The sequence below is a fragment of the Rhea pennata genome, chromosome 6 (assembly GCF_028389875.1).
Source record: "Rhea pennata isolate bPtePen1 chromosome 6, bPtePen1.pri, whole genome shotgun sequence".
NCBI lineage: Eukaryota > Metazoa > Chordata > Aves > Rheiformes > Rheidae > Rhea > Rhea pennata.
Window position 1 is genome coordinate 20,619,270 of NC_084668.1, and position 21,765 is coordinate 20,641,034.

The 21,765-nt window shown below is 35.5% G+C and overlaps 1 protein-coding gene across 9 annotated transcripts in view; it reads left to right on the plus strand.

Annotated features, from left to right (window-relative positions):
* The first annotated feature begins 1,618 nt into the window (after positions 1-1,618).
* LOC134141985 (sodium channel protein type 2 subunit alpha) overlaps positions 1,619-21,765 on the plus strand; it is a 55,870-nt gene continuing 35,723 nt past the window's right edge. The window contains exons 1-12 of one of the 9 annotated variants that reach the window (XM_062578644.1): positions 1,619-1,885; positions 5,042-5,160; positions 7,695-7,784; positions 9,563-9,691; positions 10,189-10,280; positions 11,368-11,580; positions 12,753-12,761; positions 14,857-14,920; positions 15,464-15,605; positions 16,423-16,629; positions 17,816-18,106; positions 21,371-21,751. In XM_062578644.1, the coding sequence (XP_062434628.1) occupies positions 1,619-1,885; positions 5,042-5,160; positions 7,695-7,784; positions 9,563-9,691; positions 10,189-10,280; positions 11,368-11,580; positions 12,753-12,761; positions 14,857-14,920; positions 15,464-15,605; positions 16,423-16,629; positions 17,816-18,106; positions 21,371-21,751 (2,004 nt within the window). Of the gene's footprint in view, positions 1,886-5,041; positions 5,161-7,694; positions 7,785-9,562; positions 9,692-10,188; positions 10,281-10,376; positions 10,469-11,367; positions 11,641-12,752; positions 12,762-14,856; positions 14,921-15,463; positions 15,606-16,422; positions 16,630-17,815; positions 18,107-21,370; positions 21,752-21,765 lie in introns of all 9 variants that reach the window. The other 8 variants (XM_062578645.1, XM_062578640.1, XM_062578642.1 and 5 more) reach the window with 8 other exon arrangements.

Here is a 21,765-nt window from a genome sequence, read left to right on the forward strand (position 1 = left end):
GGGAAAAAAAAAAGAAGGAAAAGACATGATGGAATTTAGCTGCAGTCTTCTTTGGTGCCATTCCAAACCCACTTAAGTGCAAGAGTCTACACTGGTAATGAATTTTTCATTGCTTCCTGCAGCATTAAGACAGGGCTGTGTCTTTTTTCTGTAATTAACAGTAAAATCTAACAGGATTCTGCAGCAAGACCACTTTCTTTTTCCTGATTAACCCTTTTGCTAATGCTAGCTTGTGCATGTGTTTCAGCAGCAGTTTTCTAAAGACCGTCCATGACAGAATGCACCAGGTGCGTTTGACCGCAGTGGAAGAGCATGTTCCACAGGGAGACCTGCAGGAGTTTTGATGTGTGTGCATGTGCCTGCAGATAGAAATAGCTATATGCATACTAAGGATAATGAGGAGAAAACATCATGTTGCAATTTAGCAGGCTTCAAAAATATGAATTTGTTGCAGCTGTGCTGGAGTCTGATGGATATATGTATGTTTAGTGAGGCAATAAAATAGGATCGTACTGATTGTAGTCTGATTATTGTATCATTTTAATTTGATAATTGTCTTTGAGCATGTTGTCTTGCAAAGAAGATGTTACTTTTTATTCTATTAGCTATATTTTTAATGTGCTTACTCAGGATAAGGATTCTTGAGAAAAATTGTGGAAGGCTACGACAGAGATCAAATTTATGATTTCATATCAAAGTGTCTGCACTGGGAATATTTTCTATTTGCTGTTTTTGCCAAGCTGTCTGGAGGCATTAAGAAGAGATGATTCTGCTCTTGGTAGTGAAAATTTTGAAAAATATATATGATTTATATGATATCAGACTTAAAAGAGCTAAAAATGCAGTATATAATGTGTAAAGATAATTTTTGCTTAATTCAGAAATTCTTCCAAAGCACAGCATGTTGCAAGGCAGGGGATCTGAATACAGGTGTCTGTGCCCGATTCCTTGTTTCCTGAGCTGGCAGCTCTGCAAAGGCAGCATATTTGCACCTGAACAGAAGGAGCATCTCACACTGCTTTCAACTGATCCCTCTGGCCTTCAGTGTCAGTGGTGGATTCCAGGAGTCATTTCTGGTCCCTTTAGCTAGCGGGAAGGTTCATCTAACATACAGCTTTCAGGATAATGAAGAGGTGGATTGACAGTAGTCTTACTCCTCAACACCACACCATAAACACTTCAAACTGTTGATTTCACACAGTAAATGCTGGAAAACACCTCCTGCCTTATTCACTGGAGTGATCAAACCATTCCCCTTGGAAATGAGAAGTCATTATTGTACTGTATGTGACATTATTTGATACAGTTTATAGAATTGCCAATCTATCATCTTCAGAAGTACTAAGAGAATTTTAAACAAAATGTTTTAAGAACTGATGAGGCCAGCTGCAAAGGAAAATGGTCTGTCTTGAAATAAAAATGATCAAAAAATCCTCCTTTAGGATGATGATTACTGTATTTAACAAGCTGTACCACATAAAAATACATAAAGATGTATTCCTCTAAATTGTTTGTGACTGTGTGGTGTATTGATCTTAACTTTTTCTGTGTTTTTTATGTTTTTAGCACTTTTTTATGAGAGAGGCTAAACAGTAATTAAGAGGTGCAGGATGAAAAGATGGCACAATCAGTGCTGGTACCACCAGGACCTGACAGCTTCCGTTATTTCACAAGAGAATCACTTGCAGCTATTGAACAGCGTATCAATGAAGAAAAAGCTAAAAAATCCAAACAAGAACGCAAAGATGATGATGATGAAGATGGCCCAAAGCCAAATAGTGACTTGGAGGCAGGAAAGACATTGCCATTTATTTATGGCGACATACCTCCAGGAATGGTGTCCGAGCCCTTGGAAGACCTGGACCCATATTACATCAATAAAAAAGTGAGTGTTTATTGCTAGTGTATGCTATAGTCCTATCAGACTTTAGGAAGATTAAAATACAAAAAACCCCTCTGATGGGCATAATATGTCAACTGCTTTTGGCCCAGTCTTTACTTCTAACTATGTTATTCCAGCTGACTTCATTGGCAGAAATCTCAATTGTAAGAACGCAAGTTCCTTATTAAAGTTTGCAGAACCTAGTTTGTAGGTAGAGATGCATCTTTTTTCCTAATATATTTGGCATTTTACTCTAATTTGTATCTTTCAGTGTTTTACATGAACAAAAATTATTGAAAAAGTAGCACAAGGGTTATTTTTAGGGTGTTATTATTTTACTAATTATTATAAATGTAAAAGGAGCAGATCTTCTTTAACAGTTTCAGCATTTTCGTTATGAAACACATTTCAAAAGCAGTTAAACACCTTTTCACTAACTTTTCTTTGCTGTCCTGTGGAAAGCCAAGGTCTTACTCTCTTTTTGTTGGAGAATGATGAGGCAATATGCAAAGGTTATTTCTCAGGTATATGCCAAATATCTTCCTCTTTCATGCTGTACTCTATAATAGAGACATTATATGTTTTTCCTAAATATTCTGTGTGAAAAAATTTTGTTATCTGGGTTCATAATGTTCTACGATTGCTGTCAAAGAGGGGTTGTTTAAAGAGGCAAAAAAACAATGAGAAGGTAGGAATTTCTCTTGTAGTTTCCACAAAATAAAACATTATACTATTTGAAAATAAATTTATTTAAATATTTTATTAAAAAAAAACAAAAGAGAGAATACTCTTTTGTTTAGAGAGACAAGCATAGTGCTAAACTTTAAACTTTTGTCCAGATGTCCTTGAGTTTCCTCCAGATTCCCAGTCTCTCAGATTATGGCATCACAGCTATTGCACCATCATTATTCTACCAGGAAAGAAGGACCTCCTGAAATTCTTGTAATTTTCTGTCATTGTCTTCTTATGTAGGGAAAGTTATTCTCTGGAAATTAGTGAATAAAACAGTGAATTAGTGAATTAAATGAATTTAAAAAAAACACACAAAAATACTTCAAAGGAAAAGAAAGACACCCCCCAAGAATTTTTAGGAGTCAAACTTGGACTAAGGAAAAAAAGAAATGAAGATTTTTCCTTCAGGAATTAGCGATATGCCTCATCACTCGTACATTCCTTTGAGACAGCAGCAATATAGGCATACCATGCTAAGCTAAAGAGAGAGGATAGCTTTTAAAAAATAAGCTGTACCTTAAATGTACAGTGCGGCCTTCCTAAAGCTTTTTTATGCTGTGGATAACTATGAGTTAAATTTGAAAACTAAGTTCTCAATTAAGTACTGTGTTCTGCTCCTTTTCTCGAGTGATTAATCCTGTTGAGGTCTGAAAGTAAGGCAAGTGGTGTTTGGGTCAAAGTGCTGTTCCATTTCCTTCCTCCTTTCCCAGTTATACAGTAATAAAAATATGGAGTTCAGTGCTGGAAATTCAGAAGTTAGCATACATGTTATCATAGTTTGGAAACCAGAAGAGTAATTCTGCAATTAACTGTGAAAATGAAGTAAACTCATTCTTCTGAATTGCTTGTTGGGGTGAGAAAGACACAGCCATTGTGGTCGTGGTTTCTGACAGCATAGTGGTTTCTAGCTGGAGATCTAAGACCCTAAAGCATATGCATTGCAGTCGTAATTTCTCTTGATATTTTCTTGCTGTCTTTGTATATCTTTCAACATCCTGTTTATTTAGGTCAGGTTCCATTTTAAACTGTAATATATCTTGGTAGGCCACCATCACATAAGTAGTGCTTCATCACAGGTTTTGCCAGAGTAAAGACAATAGTATTTAAAAATCTCTGATTTTTGACCAGTTTCTTGAACTCAAGGAAGAAGATAATACAGTTGAAAAGCAATGGTAGTGAAGGTAGTATTTTAGACACCGATTCTTTCTCCTCTCCAATTAAGGACCAAAATATGCCATGAGAAACAGTGGATAGCTGGAAACAAAAATACGTTTAGTTTGGAAGAGCTGAAGTTTATGATTTCCATCAGGGAAAGGCATTGTATTTCCACTGTTTCAGTGCTGTGTTTAGCACACCTGCTCTGAAAGCAGAGCAAAATCTTTACAAATGCTGCCCTCTGATCCCAGCTGAGGCAGAGCATGGCTACTGGCAGTGCTCCAGGTTTGCATGGCTCATGGTCCCTTTGGGATCTGTAGTGCTGCCAGCAATACTAGCTGGATCCTCTTACTTTCAATGAGAATGACCTTCCACTTTTGGCTGGCCCATGTGTAGAAAGAAGAGATGATAGAAAGAGATAGTAATTTGCCCAAATGCATGCAAGTGTAAATATTTAAAAAACCTGCTGCATGTTAAAAAAGGCCTTCTCCTTCTTTATTTCCCAGATTTTAAGCAACCTATTAACATTTCTAGATGTTATTTTAATGCTGACAATATGTATGAATTATTGCTGAAACCGCAGACAGACAGTGAAAATAAATTGATTATTGAATTCTGTATTGGGTAAAAGTAAATTATGACATAAAAATAGACAGAATTGCAAGTCTGAAGCTCTCAAGAAACATTTGAAAAGAGAAACAATATGTTATTATATTCCTAAAATACAGAGAAAGCTTTCCTTTACATTGGTGCTATGGCCAAGAACTGGTTATCAAACACTTGTGATTTCATTTATTTTTATGAAGATAATTCCTGAATATCATATCGCTCCATTGTAATATTGTATTAGTACTTAGATGATGTGGTAATTAGTGCTGGAATCTCATTAGAGAATGCTGAACTTTTAATGACTCATATATCTCAGTGTGTATACATATGCATGTTAAAAGCTACACGAAATACACTAATAATTCAACTAATATATACCTCAGTACCTTATATACCTGTGACTCTGTTTTCTAGCTAGCAATATCTGGATTGCTTATGGCTTCTGAATTAACTTATAAAAATACATTCATCTTGTAGTAATTTGGCTGGAGGCTGCTATATGTGAACTAGACAAGGAGACTCTGACTGGGGCGGGGGGCGCAAATGAAAGAAGATTTTGACCAAGTGTAATTAGTGATGAAAATGAAAATTATGCTTCAAAGTTGGAATTGTGGGTATCTTTTAAATGCTATTTATTTTTTCATTCTGTGTTTCTTCTTCCAGACCTTTATAGTATTGAATAAAGGAAAGGCAATATTCCGATTCAGTGCCACCTCTGCCCTGTACATGTTAACTCCTTTCAATCCTCTTAGAAAAATAGCTATTAAGATTTTGGTACATTCATATCCTTTTCAAGTGGTCTTAAAATTGTAGTGAATGAAATGTTACTTAGTATTTAAGTCATTCTCTAGCACATGTCCCAGGATGGATGTGATCTACAGTGCTTTGTCCCTCTTCTGTCTCCTGTTTCTGTCTTCTTTCTCTTCTTTCCTTCTTACATTTATGTTCATTGCTGCATCTTAATATAGTAATATCAGAAGCCAAACAACTAGTCATCTTCCTTTACAATTCCCTCTGTGTTTTTTTCTTCCCCCACCTATTTCTTCTTTTCACTTCCCTCTATTTTTTCTGTAATGTTCAAATCTTTTTTCATCTTTTCGCCTCCTCCACGTTTTTCACGAACTGCAGATACATTGCTCAAAATGCTTTCAGTCCTTCCCTGATGTTTTGCATTAAAATCAAATCTTTGATTCCAGATTTTTGCTTGCATGACTATTTAGTGAAAATATGGTTTCATTATTCCTTTTCATTTTATGATTCACATCAAGTTTGCAGAGGATAGGTTGATAGAACAGCTTAGATTTCTTGTTTTATCATATATGCTCAGTTCTATATGTATCTTACCTGTCTATTTTATTTCTTGATCGTTACACTTTATGTGCTTGTAATCCTACAATCTTCAGGTAGGTCATGAGATTTCCATGTGGTAGGTAGACGATTGCAAAGTTAATGCTAGTAATTGCATATCTAATTCTATCATATTGATTTTTTTCAATGTTTCAATGTATCAGTACAACAGGCATCCCTTTGGTCTGCTCCCAAATCCTAACGTGAACAGTGAGGGCATTGGCTCGTTTACTTAGGTCTTGCTTAAGCAAGCCTGCTTCCTTAAGGAGCAAATATAAATGCTACAATGTTACATCTCAAAAGAGTCTAACATATACATTCTGTATTAATGAAAGCAGTTTTATGTAGCATTATCTGTAGGGATCCTATAATCGTATACAATAGATGTCTGGAAGGAACTTTTAAAATTTTTGTATAGTGGAAGTCTGTTGGTTACCACAGTTTAATATGTGATGGATGTTCATATCAATGGCTAGCCTACAATTGAATACAAAATTACTCATGACGCTAGGTTGCCTGGTTCATATTTGCTTGCTACAGGTGTCACAACAAATATGGATTTATCAATTATGTGGCACTTTTTAACACGTAACAGAATATTACTCTATTACATAGAATAATCGAAAGTCATGGAACTGACATGGCAGAGGTCAGAATGTTCAAAATTTTGTTTGAAATTGTGGAAAGGTGTATTCTAGTCTTCTCTGCATTGATGAAATAATAGTGAGGATTTGCAAATTTGAGAGGATATTTAATCAAAAAATTTCAAAAGCCTGTGTACGATACAGGATTGTTTAAAAAAAGCTTATAACAAATTATTTTGTATGTTTTTTGTATAGGCCTTAAAATACTGATCTTTCTTTTCTGCCCTTTTATGTAAGAATTATGTAGCAAGAAGCCTTATTCTGAGTAGAAGATCTGAAATATTTTTACTGAGCAAGAACAACTTGAAGGATTACTGCATGTCATGCCACAGCAGTTTGACGGTTCAGAAGGCAAAAATATTTACTGTCACTTGAAGATTGTTTTTATTAATGTAGACATGCAAAGGAAACTTTATGAGGGGAACGTCACTGTACTTCCCACCCCAATATGCTCAGGTTTCTGGATAGGAGCACCATATGGACCTGCATTTTAGTTACAGAATCTAAAGCTCTTCTTAAAATATATCTTTCTAATTTTGAGTGATGGTGCCATCATGTGGACATTTTGTGTATCATCTGTCTGGTTTTCATTTTGGTGTTTCTTTTATTTTTGTTTCTAAGATGAATGTCACCAGTCATGAGAGCCAAGGATGTAAATCCAGAGCAGTTCTGTCAAAATCAGTGAAGTTACTTATGACTTGGAGCTGTTCTGAATTCTCATTAGATTGTTCTTTCTCAGAATATAATATGCCTCCCCCTCCACCAGCATTTATTACTGAAGTCATATATAACACAAACATGGATAATTTAATTTTTGCCCTAGAATTTCCCTATACTGTCTCCTATAAAATGATAACTCTAGCTTTCAATGAGTATTATTATAATGATAAGCAAATAGACTGGTATTTGCTAAATTTTATAGTGAAACATAACACTATTATGAAGCAAATGTTTTCATTGTTTTGTATGCATAAAACAAGTCAAATTCATCTAGATCCTCCAATGCAAGTGCTTGTTGCATCATTACGTAACATTGGAAGCCATCACTTTATATTTTCACTTTTCTATTTCAAAATAAAAAATTATCTAGGATCTTCTTAAGATTTTCTTTATATTTTTTTTCTAATTTTCAGTGCATGAGTTTTCTCTTTTACTTATTAAGCAATGACTATGGAAATTTTAAAATTTTCAGAGCTTTATCCTGAGCATCAACAGAGCAGTGGAGGGATAAATAGCTCTTGATACTGGAAATCTGCCAAAACAGGATGTTATTTGATATTATTTTAAAGAGATTTCTGGCTTACATTCCTTAACTCCTAACCTACATTATTCAGCATGCTTATCATGTGCACTATTTTGACCAACTGTGTATTTATGACCATGAGTAACCCTCCAGACTGGACAAAGAATGTAGAGTAAGTTGAATGGATTTTCTTTGAATAATATTCAGAAATCTAAACTAAACTGCTGTAAATGATTTTATATTAATAAGGATGACATCTGCAGACAGCAGCTACTTTGTGGCATGTTTTCAACCTTTATTCTGATGCTAGTTTCTTCTGCGTAGTATTAAATCAATACTTTTACACTTCCCTCATTATGAGTTGTTCAATTTCCATTCTCTATTTGCAATACTAAATGGGGAATGTACAAAGAAGAAGGTGATCTTGTAACTATGCAAAAAGTGGTTTGTAAATATTTTCCACTATATTTTCTATTTCATCTTTGTAAGGACATGGGGGAATACACCCTTCTGTCTGTATTGTGTAACCACTATAAATAAAGACGGTGTCTAATGGATGACTGTGTTCACCATTAGGCAGCTTTCCTTTACCAAAGACAATCCAACAGCGACAAGCTTGCATAAAAAAGAAGCTATAAGCTAGGTATTTAAGGAGTTGGCTATTCTTCCCATGGGAAGCAGCCTCTAGAAAGAAGAGGTCCAGCACAGTGTTGACCCCTAGATCCCCATATACCATAGACATGGACTTTGTGATAATTCCATGGCTGTAGACCAAGTTTGAAAACATTGCTCTTCATGGTGCTTCAATTTAAAATAGCATTTTGTACTTCTGCTGCTTTACTCTTATTGCTTTGGATGTTATTTATCATCTGATTAATCTTCAGTTATTAACAGTGAAATCATAGCTCTGTTAAAGTTAATGGAAGTATTGCTATTTTGAATTCAATATGAATATACGTGTATTTAGGATGTCTTGTGTATATAAGTATTTATGAATAAAGATAGCTAGCTTGAATATTTCTTCATGTCATTATGTTGTGTCATTTAGATATACAACAAAAGTCCTGAATATCTGTTGAGCAGATTTGTACAGGAAATTAATTTTTGTTTTAGTGGTTGAACTGAAAAAAATCACATGAGGGAATTGGTTTCAGGTTGACTGAAGTCTGAAGTCCACTTTGAGCCTTTTAAACGGTTCAATATGAAACAGCATGTTTCATTTTCTGTTAAAGATAAAAATGAAAATAAATTTCAAAATGACATTATTTAAAGGTGGAAAATTTAAATCACTCAGAATACCAGAATTAAATATTTTCACTTTTTAAGTTTCAAACACATTTTTTCAGTCAAAATGAGTAGTTGAATTTTATTGGAATTTGTAAATATTTTTAGTTGATCTCACATGGGATTTTGCAGCTGAAAACGCTCATCTCATTCCAATAGTATATGCTTTTCCTGCTGAATGTGAAGTGCTGAGCATGCTTACCCTGTAACAAAGTCAGTGGTACCTGATGAGGGTAGGTCTATTGCCAGATCATGCTACTGACCATCATTTCAGCATAAAAATAAGATCAGCAAGACAAAAAATTAGTCTAGAGACTTCTCTTGAAACCGGAACTTAATTGTCTCCGTGTTATAACATGGATTCAGACTGGGCATGAATGTGCACCAACGAAATGATGGGGAACTTTGGAACTGACTCATTGGTGTGGGTTATGGAATCTGAACTTCCCCTAGGGGTTGTCATGCAGTCTCTTGATTGTGTTTCATTCTTTTTTTTCCCCTCCTGCAAAAAAATTCGGCAAATGTTTAAAGTTGGTTATATATTCCCTTAAATTTTTAAACAACTTGAAGAGAAGAAAATAATGAGAATAAAGCAACTAGAAAGTACAGTATATAACAATAACAATTATTTCTTTCTATAAATTTCATTTTGCGTGTTTTCCTCAGATACACATTCACGGGAATTTATACCTTTGAGTCACTTATCAAAATTCTTGCACGGGGCTTCTGTTTAGAAGATTTTACGTTTCTTCGAGACCCATGGAACTGGCTAGATTTCACTGTCATTACATTTGCGTAAGTCTTCTACTTGGTTTTTTTCCTCTTTTTTTTTTTTTTTTTTCTGATAGCTTGAAATTTGTGACTAAAAATTGCCTCATATTTTGTCAGCCAGAACATTTGGAGCCTGGACTTCCTGCAGTTTCAATATGTTTCTTCTATCTCTTTTGTACAGTTTAGTATTTCTAACTAAACATGTGCTGCAGAGGCCAGTATGGTGTGTCAGCCCATTAGGATTGCCAGCGCTATCAGACCAAACTGTTCATATCCTGTCTTCTTTCTGTAAAACAGAATTAAAGGCGTATTTTTGACTTCCTGTCACAAACTACCAAATTAGGTTTCAAAAATCGAGTCAATGTGGTTTACTTTGGAAAAATTTAGTTTAATTTTATGGTCAGAAGCATATTAATAATACAGGCAAAATGCAGTGAAAGGTGAAGAGGTCTTGATCAAAGACCCGAGTAAATAGGATAAGCTCTGCCTCAATTCTGAATAACTGTGATTTAATCCTACAGGTATGTAACAGAATTTGTAAACCTAGGCAATGTTTCAGCTCTTCGAACTTTCAGAGTATTGAGAGCTTTGAAAACTATTTCTGTAATCCCAGGTAAGAAGTAGTTGGTGTAAGGTGCTAGGCCCCTCGTATCTCCAACTGTTATTTGTGTGCTGTCATTGTGTTTGTGTGTGAACTCCCCTATTACAGATATGTGACAGAGTTTGTGGACCTGGGCAATGTCTCAGCGTTGAGAACGTTCAGAGTTCTCCGAGCTTTGAAAACAATATCAGTCATTCCAGGTGAGAGCTAGGTTAAACACTGAGGCTGATTTTTGTTCCACTAAGGCTGTACTCACGTTTTTAAAGCATAAGCCTTGTTGTTTGCTACACATTACTAACAAAATAAAAAGCAGGAATCAAGACTAGTAATTTTATTAAATTGATTCCTGCTTCTTTAATACTAGCTGTATTTTCTTTTAAAAAAATCAGCCTTTGAGTTTAACAATTCTTGCATGAGATATTTGCAGTAAACAGCCTACGTGATTTGCATCTTATGACATCAAGCTTTCCTTTACATGTTTTGAAAATAAGTTAATTCTAAGCTTTCATATTGATGCAAATTTTATCATTTATTGCAGGCACTTGATATAGAAACTTTAAATCAGTTTTGAGTGTCACATACAAAAAATAAAACTATAAAGGATAGCATGGGCCATGCATGGGGAATTGTTTTAAAGATGTCTTTCTTCTCCAAACCATCACCCCTTTTATATTATAAGAATATTATCATGAGGATATCATTCACAGATGAATTTATAATGTTTTTGTGAGGATTTATTAACACAGAATACTTTTTAAATGGTTCATATAAAAAGGTTTGGGCAAGAGGCATCATCAAAAGCAAACAATATTTTTCTATTAGGATTGAAATATAGCATGAATAATAAAATCACTTGTTTTGGCATAACAATGTTTTGAGGAATACCTACTTTTTATTTCTCTACACTCTCAAAAAAGCATAAACTTACAGCTTTTCATTCATCTTCACAAATAATCAGGCTTTTCATTAAAATTATTGTATCACAAATATTAGACTCATTTAGCTGTCATTTTGCATGAAATCTTGTCAGGAAAAATCACATAATAGTTTCTGTTTAGTATCTCTTTAATATCATAATAAAAGTGTTTTCTCTTTGCAGGCTTGAAGACTATCGTGGGAGCCCTAATTCAGTCTGTGAAGAAGCTCTCAGATGTCATGATCCTGACTGTGTTTTGTCTGAGTGTATTTGCACTAATAGGGCTGCAGCTGTTCATGGGCAACTTGAGGAATAAATGCCTGCAGTGGCCTCCAGACAATTCCACTTTTGAAACAACTGTTATTTCCTACTTTAATAACTCTATAGGTGAAAATGGTACATTTATTAATACAACAGTGACAACCTTTAACTGGGATGAGTACATCGAAGATAGAAGTAAGAATTAATTATATCATTTACTGTGTTGTTTCAAAATTTTAAAAACAGATAAAAAGGCATGTTAGTATATTTCCATTGCAATTAAAATGATGTAATCTAGCCAAAAGACACAAGAAATACACCATCAAAAAGTACACCATATGTAGTAAATAAGCAACAATCGTAACATGTATTAGTATACTCATAAGAACATGCCAGGTGCTGAAATGTCTTTTTACCATTTAGTAAGTATGACTTCTAGGGTATATCTACAATGCAGCAAAATGCAGAGGTTTCCAGGTTATTTTCAAGCCTACTAAAGTAGTGCAATGGTCCTAATGTGGAATCTGAAATCTAATATAGCTACATTGGCACAAGATAATGTCCAAGATAATGTCCAAAATCATAAGCCCCTATTTGAACATCAGTATGTGGAAAATCAAGAAGCTAACACTTTAGTCGCCTTTATACCTCATAATTCATTATTTTCTTTGTCTTAGGTAATATTGCTATTGCATTAACAAAAATTCTTCTAAAATTCAGATTTTAACTCTGAAGGTTTTTGTAATACCTTGCTACTACCTTGGCAGTAGATAGTTTCTGTGTCTCTTATTTATCTATTTTATTGTATTTAGTGTTTTAAGTTTGTAATTAGGCATGACCTTAAGTTTTTTTATAAAGTACATAAAAGTTGTGACTGATTCCTTTGTCCACAAGGTATTTGGGTGTCTAACTCCTGTAAAGCACCTTGCTTTCAGTGACTTTTACTGAAAGTTAAGAAACCTCAGTTTAGCAGCTAAATCCCTTTGGATCTGAGTTTCATTGCCTTATAATCTTTTAATATACTTATCCTCTCAACATGCTACTAATAGCATACAAATGTCGGATTGGAAGAGATGTTGATGATAACCTATTCCTAAAAACCTCCGAAAAAGAGAATCTGTTCTGTACTACCCTATTCTACTCTGTGCTGTTCATCCTTTGGCTTCTTCTAGCACTGTCAAACAAATAGGAAGTTTTTTTTAATAGCTGACCTATTGTAAATTTCAGATTGAATATATTATTCAATATGTATTGAATATATATATATTATTCAATATATTATTACTTCTGTGGTCTGAGAAGTACAGAATTTAGAGGTAATTAACACATATCCCATATATGCAACATTCCTATTAACACATCTCAAAATTGCACCATTTTTTACATTAGCACTGTATTTTTATGACTCGCAGTCAGCCTGTGGTTGGTGACAGTCACTGCATCCCTTTGCAGTGGTCATAGCTGCATAGAGTACAGTGCAGTACCTTGTGTAGACAGTTACTGTCTATTTTGCATTTTGTGTTTGATTTTTCCTTGTCAACAGTAGCATTTTCCACTTATCTCTACTGAAATAAATCCAACTGCTTGTAGACTAGCTCATCAGACTGAAAAAGTCATTTTAAATTTCAGACATTCTCTCATAGCTTGATGTCTGCAGAGTACTTGATGCATGTTCACATTACTCTGTCTTGAGTTGGTAATGAAACTTCTTATGAAAACCTTGTATAGCACAGATCCCTTTAGGATCTTCAAGCAAATGCCCTCCTAAGTTAACACTGGGCGCTGCTGGTAACTGCTCTCGCAGAATAATTTTTCAAGTATTTTGTGATGATTCCAGCCAGAACATATTTCCTTAATTTGCTTATGAGAGTGTCATGTAAGACTTGTTTCCATGGCTGCTGTCATGTCACCAGCTTAGGCAAAGAGGGAATCAAGAATAATTTTGTATATGACACATTTTGTTAAACTCATATTGACTATTTTTTATTACTTTATTATTATCATCTGTGTACTGACAAAATGATTTTTTTCCCAAAAAAGCTGAGAATTAAGCTGATTGGATATTCATCTGGGTCCTCTGCTTACCAGAGGAGGTGCTACATAGGAATGGGAATTAGGAGCACAAACAATTTTGAAAAACTAGTTTGATGCTAATCTGCATCTCTAGATGTCTAACGCCTATTCAGAAGCTTAAAATCTCCGACAGGATATGGAAACAAGTCTCTCGAGGATTACATGAGCACCTGAAATTCTGAACTGTTTTCCTATCTGATATCTGAGAATAGATTGTTGGTATAGAAGTTCTGTACATAGTCTCTCTATTTTTAAATTAAGCAGATCTTATGTTGTGTCCATTGTATAGTAGTAGTGGCAGAGCAGAAACAGTCAGTAGGAACTGGTTGCAGTTCCCTGATCGTCTGTTTAGCACTGGCCCCTAGCTAGTTCGTGCCAGCCAAGCTTGACTCTGCCAGCTGGCAGTGGATCTCAGGGAACCATCTGCTTCCTGGGAACGGCCAGAACATAACCTAATTGTGGCCATTTCCCTTCAACTTAATATATCACCTGAACCTAACAAACATCTCCGCCAGAGATTCCCATTTTACCGTAAGAATCCAAAGCAAGGAATTGATGGCAAGCTGGTTTTCCTTTTCTGCTGTAAAGCAGAACAAAGAAAAGAATATGGCTGAGGATTTTAAGACTTCCATCTTTTTGAACTGTATTTTACCTCATTTCAACTCTTAACCTAGCCTTAATGTATTCTTACCTTAGTTCTATTAGTAAAATTCATGCAGAAGTTTCAAGTGGATTTTTTTAATGGAGAATTTTGCCTAGTAATTTTGTATTATGTACAATAAAAGCTTGATTTCTCCCTCAGCTCCTCAAACCAAGATCCAATGGCAACTTGCTGTGCATGTTGTGCTGTGTTGCAAAATTTTCGAAATGTTTGCAAGTAATATTTGAATAAAATAGTATGTAATGAGTATTACAAATAAGTAAAACTAAATGTTGTTTATTAAAATGCATGAACAAAGGATCCCTCATCCTTTGTCTTATTTTCCTGGCATTTGCTCAGTCATTTGCTGACTTACAAAATTTGATAGTCCATCAGCTGTATCTGTTAGTAGGTTACTAACAATTAACTATGCAACTGTCTTTCCATTTTCTAAATTTATAGGCCAAACTTCAAGACTCTATAGAAAATCATTTTCCCGTAGAACAGTATTTTCCATGCTTGCTTTTTTTTTTTTTTTTTTTTTTTTTGATTTCTAATCATGGGATAGTCCAGTTAAATTGTTTTTTAATTCTGTTTGTTTCTTTAAAGTGTAAAAGTCTGTATCATTGCTCAGCTGTTATTAGGTATAAATCATATCTTTCTTACCACTTTTTCTTTTCTTTTTTTTTTTTAAATAGATCATTTCTACTTCTTGGAAGGACAAAATGATGCTCTCTTGTGTGGCAATAGCTCAGATGCAGGGTAAGAAAATGGTCATTGTTTTTCATTGTGCAAAAAAAAAATTACTTAGAATAGTTCAAGTGGTCAAATTAAGTATCAACTGTACTGTACAGTATCAAATTAGCAATGTTTTGGAATATGAAACTCTACCTAAATATAACCATTTCAGTTTACACTGGCATTTTCTCAACATCTTAGGCTAATATTGTAAAGGTAACCACGTGAATACTATGTGCATAAATGTTAATGCCAGCTGACGGACAACTGCTTATCATCAGCCATGGTAGCTGACATTCTTCTGCTGTCCCCATGCAGATGTGTTGACATGGCAAATTTGTGGGGAAGGGTAGTATAATTATATTTTAAAGCAGTGAAATAACAGTAGGAAATGGAATTAAAAATATATTTTGTTGATGTTCAATTTTTATCTTAGGTCTGTAGAATAAAATTTTATTTGTTCATAATTTCATTAGCAACTAGTACTCCTGAACAATTTTGTGATTTACTATAGCATATCGTAATTTAGAGTAGTTGTTAAAAATAGCATTTCCTCTTCTTTTGTAGTCAATGTCCAGAAGGATATATATGTGTGAAAGCTGGTAGAAACCCCAACTATGGCTACACAAGTTTTGATACATTCAGTTGGGCATTCTTGTCACTGTTTCGATTGATGACTCAGGACTTTTGGGAGAATCTTTACCAGCTGGTGAGGACTTACTAAAATAAACAGCACCATCACCAATACCATTACTACATAGTATTTGCATAGTTATTTTCATTCACGTTTCCCTAAGGCCTTTGGGGCAGAAATCATCTTTTATGTCATATATGTAAGCTGTCTAAAACAGTAGGGGTCTTGTCCATAACTTAGGTTCCTATGTGCTACTCAAATACATAATAATAAGAAATAGCTGTTATTTTATGGAGGTGGTTAAGGATTATTGGTTCCATTTCATGAATGAGTAAATGATCATTAAATTCTTAAATCTTCTTGCCCAAATGTGCTGTAAGTAGATACTACAGTAAAATTGACTTGCAGTCCAGTACAGTATGTTGTCTTTGAAGAGACTACATCACATCACTAAACAGATCCTATATCTGAAGGACAATGTTGTGCAGCATGACAATTCATACACTGCGCGGTCTTTGTGGCACTGTAGTTTGACGCTGATGAGACAAGAAGGTAAGATGCTGGCTAGTGACCCCTCTACTGCTAGATTTAAAGACTATAACATAATATAGAAGTTTGGGGGATAGCAACTGCTACTATGGCTTCTCAGTAGAAGTTCTGAAGTATTCAAGCTATTGAATCTTATTTACTTCAACCATAGCAGACACAAAATGTGAATTTTGCCCGTTTAGCCAGGATATAATACTAAATGTTTGTATATGGAAAAATTAACTAAGCTTGTGCTAACACAAGCAATCTTGAAATGTATTTCTCAATTTTAACACAGAAGCCACCATTTTACACATCAGTATTTAAAAGTCTGCTAAAAATACGTATATCTCTTTTTCTGCAGACACTACGTGCTGCTGGGAAAACATACATGATATTTTTTGTTTTGGTCATTTTCTTGGGCTCTTTCTACCTGATTAATTTGATCCTGGCTGTGGTTGCCATGGCCTATGAAGAACAGAATCAAGCAACCATGGAAGAAGCAGAACAGAAAGAAGCAGAATTTCAACAAATGCTGGAACAACTGAAAAAGCAACAAGAAGAAGCTCAGGTATCTCTGCAAATTAAAATTCCATATGTGAGAATACTTTCACCCCTCCTCCCCTAAGAATATGTTACCTCCCGTCTTAGAAATTCCTTCCTTTTGCATTCAATCTTTAATTAATTTTTTCTGTTGAACTAATTCTGTTGGCTTGAGTGGACCTTCTAATTAGTGACAAAAATAATAAAGAACTAATCAGCTAAAATATTGGAATTTCAAATTGGAGATGGAAATAGATATGAAGATGTGAGAAAAGAAACAGGAGTCCTGCTTATTCAAGTAACACAAGCAAAATTATTTTAGGTAGTGTGGGAGAAATATTTTGCTTCAGCAACACTTGGCTTTTTCTGCTCCCTCCCCAGCTCTCTCAGCAGAAAGCAATACTGTTCCAGTTTCAATGAAAGCTGGAAAAAGTGAGGAAACAGGAGAAAGTGCTTCTCTGGTACAGACATCATGATTTCACACTGCTTTGAATCTCCTTTTCTTTTTTTGGAGACTCTGAAAATTTTAATAGGATAAGTGATAATGTCTGCTTGGCTTGTGACCACATAGAGCAAGAGTTGAACTATGACTTCCATGTAACCAAATGGCTAAAATCAGGGACGGGTGTTTTTACGACAACTTGTAAATGTATGTTAAACAAATGCTCTGCAAATGTTTGCAGCTTTGAAAAGCAACAGAACTTTAATAGCCTACAGTGTATCTCAGGTCTCTGATGAGCATTTGCAACATTGAGATAAATAATGTTGTATCACCTGTTGAATAGAGGTGATTTTGAATACTAGAGAGTACTACATACTTTGTAGTTTGAATACTACAGCAAAATGGTGTAATAAAACGTTGGTTCTTTCTAGCAGGGATCTTCTCCCTCTGTTTGAGCCTTGATTCCTGACTTACAGTTTTGTTGTTTAATATGGTATTTGTAGGTGAAAAATCCAGCAACAGATTGCTTCAATTCAGAACAGATGCTTGTTAACTTGGTTCTTTGATAGTGCAGTTCTCCCTCGGGCTGCTCTAATTTCTGGATTATGGAGCAGTGGCAAATTAGTGTTCCTCTGCTTTTTTTGCAAACTACACTTCTTACAATATGCTGGATCCAATGAATTGGGATCACTACTTTCATTTATACATTTAAATGGTGAATGGTATATATTTGTATAAATGGTGTAAATTGCATATGTGCTTGTTTATATAGGCAGCAGCAGCAGCTGCAGCAGCTGACTCAAGAGATTACAGTGGTGTAGGTGGAATAGGTGGATTCTCTGAAAGTTCGTCTGAGGCGTCAAAACTGAGCTCGAAGAGTGCTAAAGAGAGGAGGAATAGAAGAAAGAAAAAAAAGCAAAAAGAACAATCTGAAGGAGAGGAGAAAGATGAGGAAGAATTTCACAAATCTGAATCAGAGGATAGCATCAGAAAGAAAGGTTTCCGATTATCCATTGAGGGAAATAGATTGACATATGAAAAGAGATTCTCCTCCCCACACCAGGTACCTTAGTATTATTACCTCTTAAACACTGCTATAATCTACTGATCATAAAGAAAATCCAACCTGTAAAGTTGTTTGGTCAGGACACAAAAATCTCGGTTCTTACAAAAGTTACCACAGATTATTTAATATCTTAAATAAAAAGTATGACCAACTTAATACAGGCAATAAAAGATGAAAAGTAAGTCTTTTTATTCTAAACTGATGCATGAAAATTGAAATAATGTATATTAATTAAAATAAATTGTATTCACAAATTTCTTATTGAGAATGGACCTGTTTCCCCATTAAGAATGATGTGTTCAGTATGATCAGTGGATTCAAAATTTGGTACACACATACTCAGAAATTTCACATTTTCAGTGAGAAAACTGCTAAATTTGGGGTGCAAGAAACCTGGTTGAAATGGCATAAATGTTATTATGAAATTTGATAAATTCATTGATTTGAGACTGTTAATTGTGTTATCTTAAGGTGAAAATATCTGCAGCAATATGTCCTTGCATGTGTTCTCCTACATTGATACGCCAGTGACTCAGAAAGAGTGTCATCTGTATCTAACATGCAGACATTTATTTCATTTGACAGTCGTTATGTTATCCCTTCTACAGCTTTCAGTAGCTCCTTTTTGTTTCTCCACCTCAGACTCTCCCCTCAGCAGTTCAAGTCCAGATTTCACATCCATCTCATGCTTTTTCTGCCCCATCATGTGATGTTTCCCTTAATATGCATCTTCATTTTGTCCCCACCTTCTTGGTTCTCCCCGGTCTTTATGACTTGCTTTCTCCCTCTCCTTAGTCACTGTTGCTAAACTCATTCCTTCCTTTTTTATCCTCTTCCGTACCTGTCTCTGGAAAGCTTATTCCATTCCTTAAAAAGATCAAGATCATGTTCTCTTCACGTATCACTTTTTGCAGCTCCCATTCTCACAGAAGCTCAGACCTCTTTGTCTACTGTGCTCTTATTTATTGAGGACTGTCCCCTTTAGATCAGGCTGTGGTGGGAATGTAGTGCTCCATTCCTGCCAAGTTAACTCCTCCTTTCACTTCTTTCCAACATTCTTCTTTTTATAATAGCACTGCATCCAGTTTGTTTTTCTTGGTCTGCCACTGTTTTATGTTGTTAATTGTCTAATCTCTGTTAAGACTTCATTACTGAGTTTAGTTCATGATCCATTCTGTTCCTTTTACAGATTTTCACATCTACCTCCATTGGCTTCAACTTCCATGTTGAAGTCCCGTCTGATCCCTTAAGCACATATTCTTACTTGTGTCTTCATTCAAATTGCAGCCTTAGCTCAACTCATGCATCTTGTAAGAAATGAAGCACTCTTCATCCAACTTGCTTCTCCTACCTTTTCATCTCCAAGTTCATTTATTACTGCAGTTTAGTGTTCCCCTTCCCTCTGGTTTTACAACCTCAGTTCCTTTCCACTGTGGCTTCTGGCCACTACACTCAACAAAAATTCCACTCACCACAGTTTTTAATAACCTTTGCCTAGCCAAAACTCAATTTTTTACCTCATCTTTGGCATCTTCCTTGACATTTCACTTGCCTTCAACATAACTGACCATTCTGTTCTTCTTGAAAACTTATTTTTCCTAATATTCATGATTTGGTCTCCTCTCAATTTTCCTGATTTAGTTGTGCTTTAGAAGATCCTTTTATTCCTTCTCTAGTTTTCTAAGGGATTTCCACTAGGGCCTGTTGATGGTCCTCTTCTGTTCTTTCCCCTCCCCCCCTCCTTTTCTTTAACTCTACTCTGGCCCTTCTACTGTGAATCATTGTCAACTTGGACCTCTTTCCGTGTCCCAGTTACTGCCGTATTCATCAAGAATGTTGTTGCAAAGAGCGCTAACCTATTTCATTGCTTTTACCTAATCTGCTGGTTAACATCACTACCTATAAATATTTTCTGTACCATAAAACATATAGTACCTAAAGCTCTTACTAACCTGCCCTGTCTACTTGCTGTCAGCAAGTCAAGTCCCAGCTTTGATTGACCCGTGCCAGTGTCTATGACCTCCTGTTAAGTTTTCAAACTTAACTTTGTGCTCTTTCTGTATGCTGCCCCTCATGCTTGGAAGAAGCTCCCCATGAGTTTCCACAGAACCACTTCATTGCTTTCCTCAAATCCCTCTTTAAAACTCTCTTTTACCATGCTGCCTACAGAAAGCTTGACAGGGAAGTGACTTCAGGTGAGCTAAGACCACTGTTTATCATACCCATCAATTTTGCCTCCTTGTACTCCTCCTCTTTTTGTATCCATCTGTTGTGTTATACTTAGATAATAAGTTCTTGCAGAATGCCTTTTTGTTCTGCATTTTGCAGTACGTAGAACAAATTGGGCCCTGGTCCATAAAGATAAGTTACAGAAGAGAAACAAAGATACTGCTTTAAGCACTTCCGCTGTTCATAGAGGTCTTAAGTGAAATTAGTTGTTAACACAAGGTAGCAGTCCTTGTGCAGCAGTAGTGATTTTGTCACAGCTGTCCATCATATGCAATCATTCAAGTCAAGAGAACCACTGATGTGAATAAAAGTTAAATACATACATAAATATTTGCAAGATTAGAGCTGTGTTTTGACTCTGATCCTCAAAAGAACCTCCCATAGCAGAATGCTTACATGAATAAGTCAATGAAGATTGGTGAGACTGTTCATACAAAACGACATGTATGTCTTTGCAAATTCAGAATACTTAACGCTTTTGAACAGTAATACAAACTTTAAACACAGGAAAATCAAACTTAGCAGTACTGTTGCCATTGACTGGTTACTATTGACTAGCATCCCAGAAAATATGTTTATTTTTTAAAAATGGGTGGTATTTGGGAGGTATGTGCAGACTGAGTCACAGGAAATTTGCCTAAAATTTTATTTACTCAGCTGTGCAGACTAATGCCAACCTGGGGCAAATAGTGTCAAAATGTATTTACTCCATTTATGAACAGTTGGTAATAAAACAAGCAGAATGGCAGACAAAGCAATTCTGTCAAGCAGTTTCTTTTACTGTAATTAAATTGAATGATTTCATGTTTCCAAAGTAGTAAAATAACTAGTCTTTGTCTGTCACTTATGTGCACTTTGTTTACTACCCAAACGGGAGTGTATGAGAATGGGGGGGGTTATACTACTTTATTTCTTTGTAGAAGACCTTACCCTTTAATACATATTAACCATGTTTATTTTTTACTCCGATGTAAAAAAAAATGTATTTAAAGGAATTTTAAGCTGACAATTATTGTTTTTATTTGCCTACAGTCTTTGCTGAGCATTCGGGGCTCCCTGTTTTCCCCAAGGCGCAATAGCAGAACAAGCCTTTTCAGCTTCAGAGGTCGAGCGAAGGATGTAGGATCAGAAAATGACTTTGCTGATGATGAGCACAGCACTTTCGAAGACAATGAGAGCAGAAGAGATTCTCTCTTTGTTCCTCATAGACACGGTGAACGGCGCAACAGTAACATTAGTCAGGCCAGTAGGTCATCCAGGACAGTACCTCCGCTTCCAGTGAATGGGAAGATGCACAGCACGGTGGATTGCAATGGAGTAGTTTCTTTAGTCGGTGGGCCCCCAGCTCTGACGTCACCTGCTGGACAGCTTCTGCCAGAGGTGATGATTGATAAAGCAGCCACTGCTAGCAATGTAAGGAAGTCTAC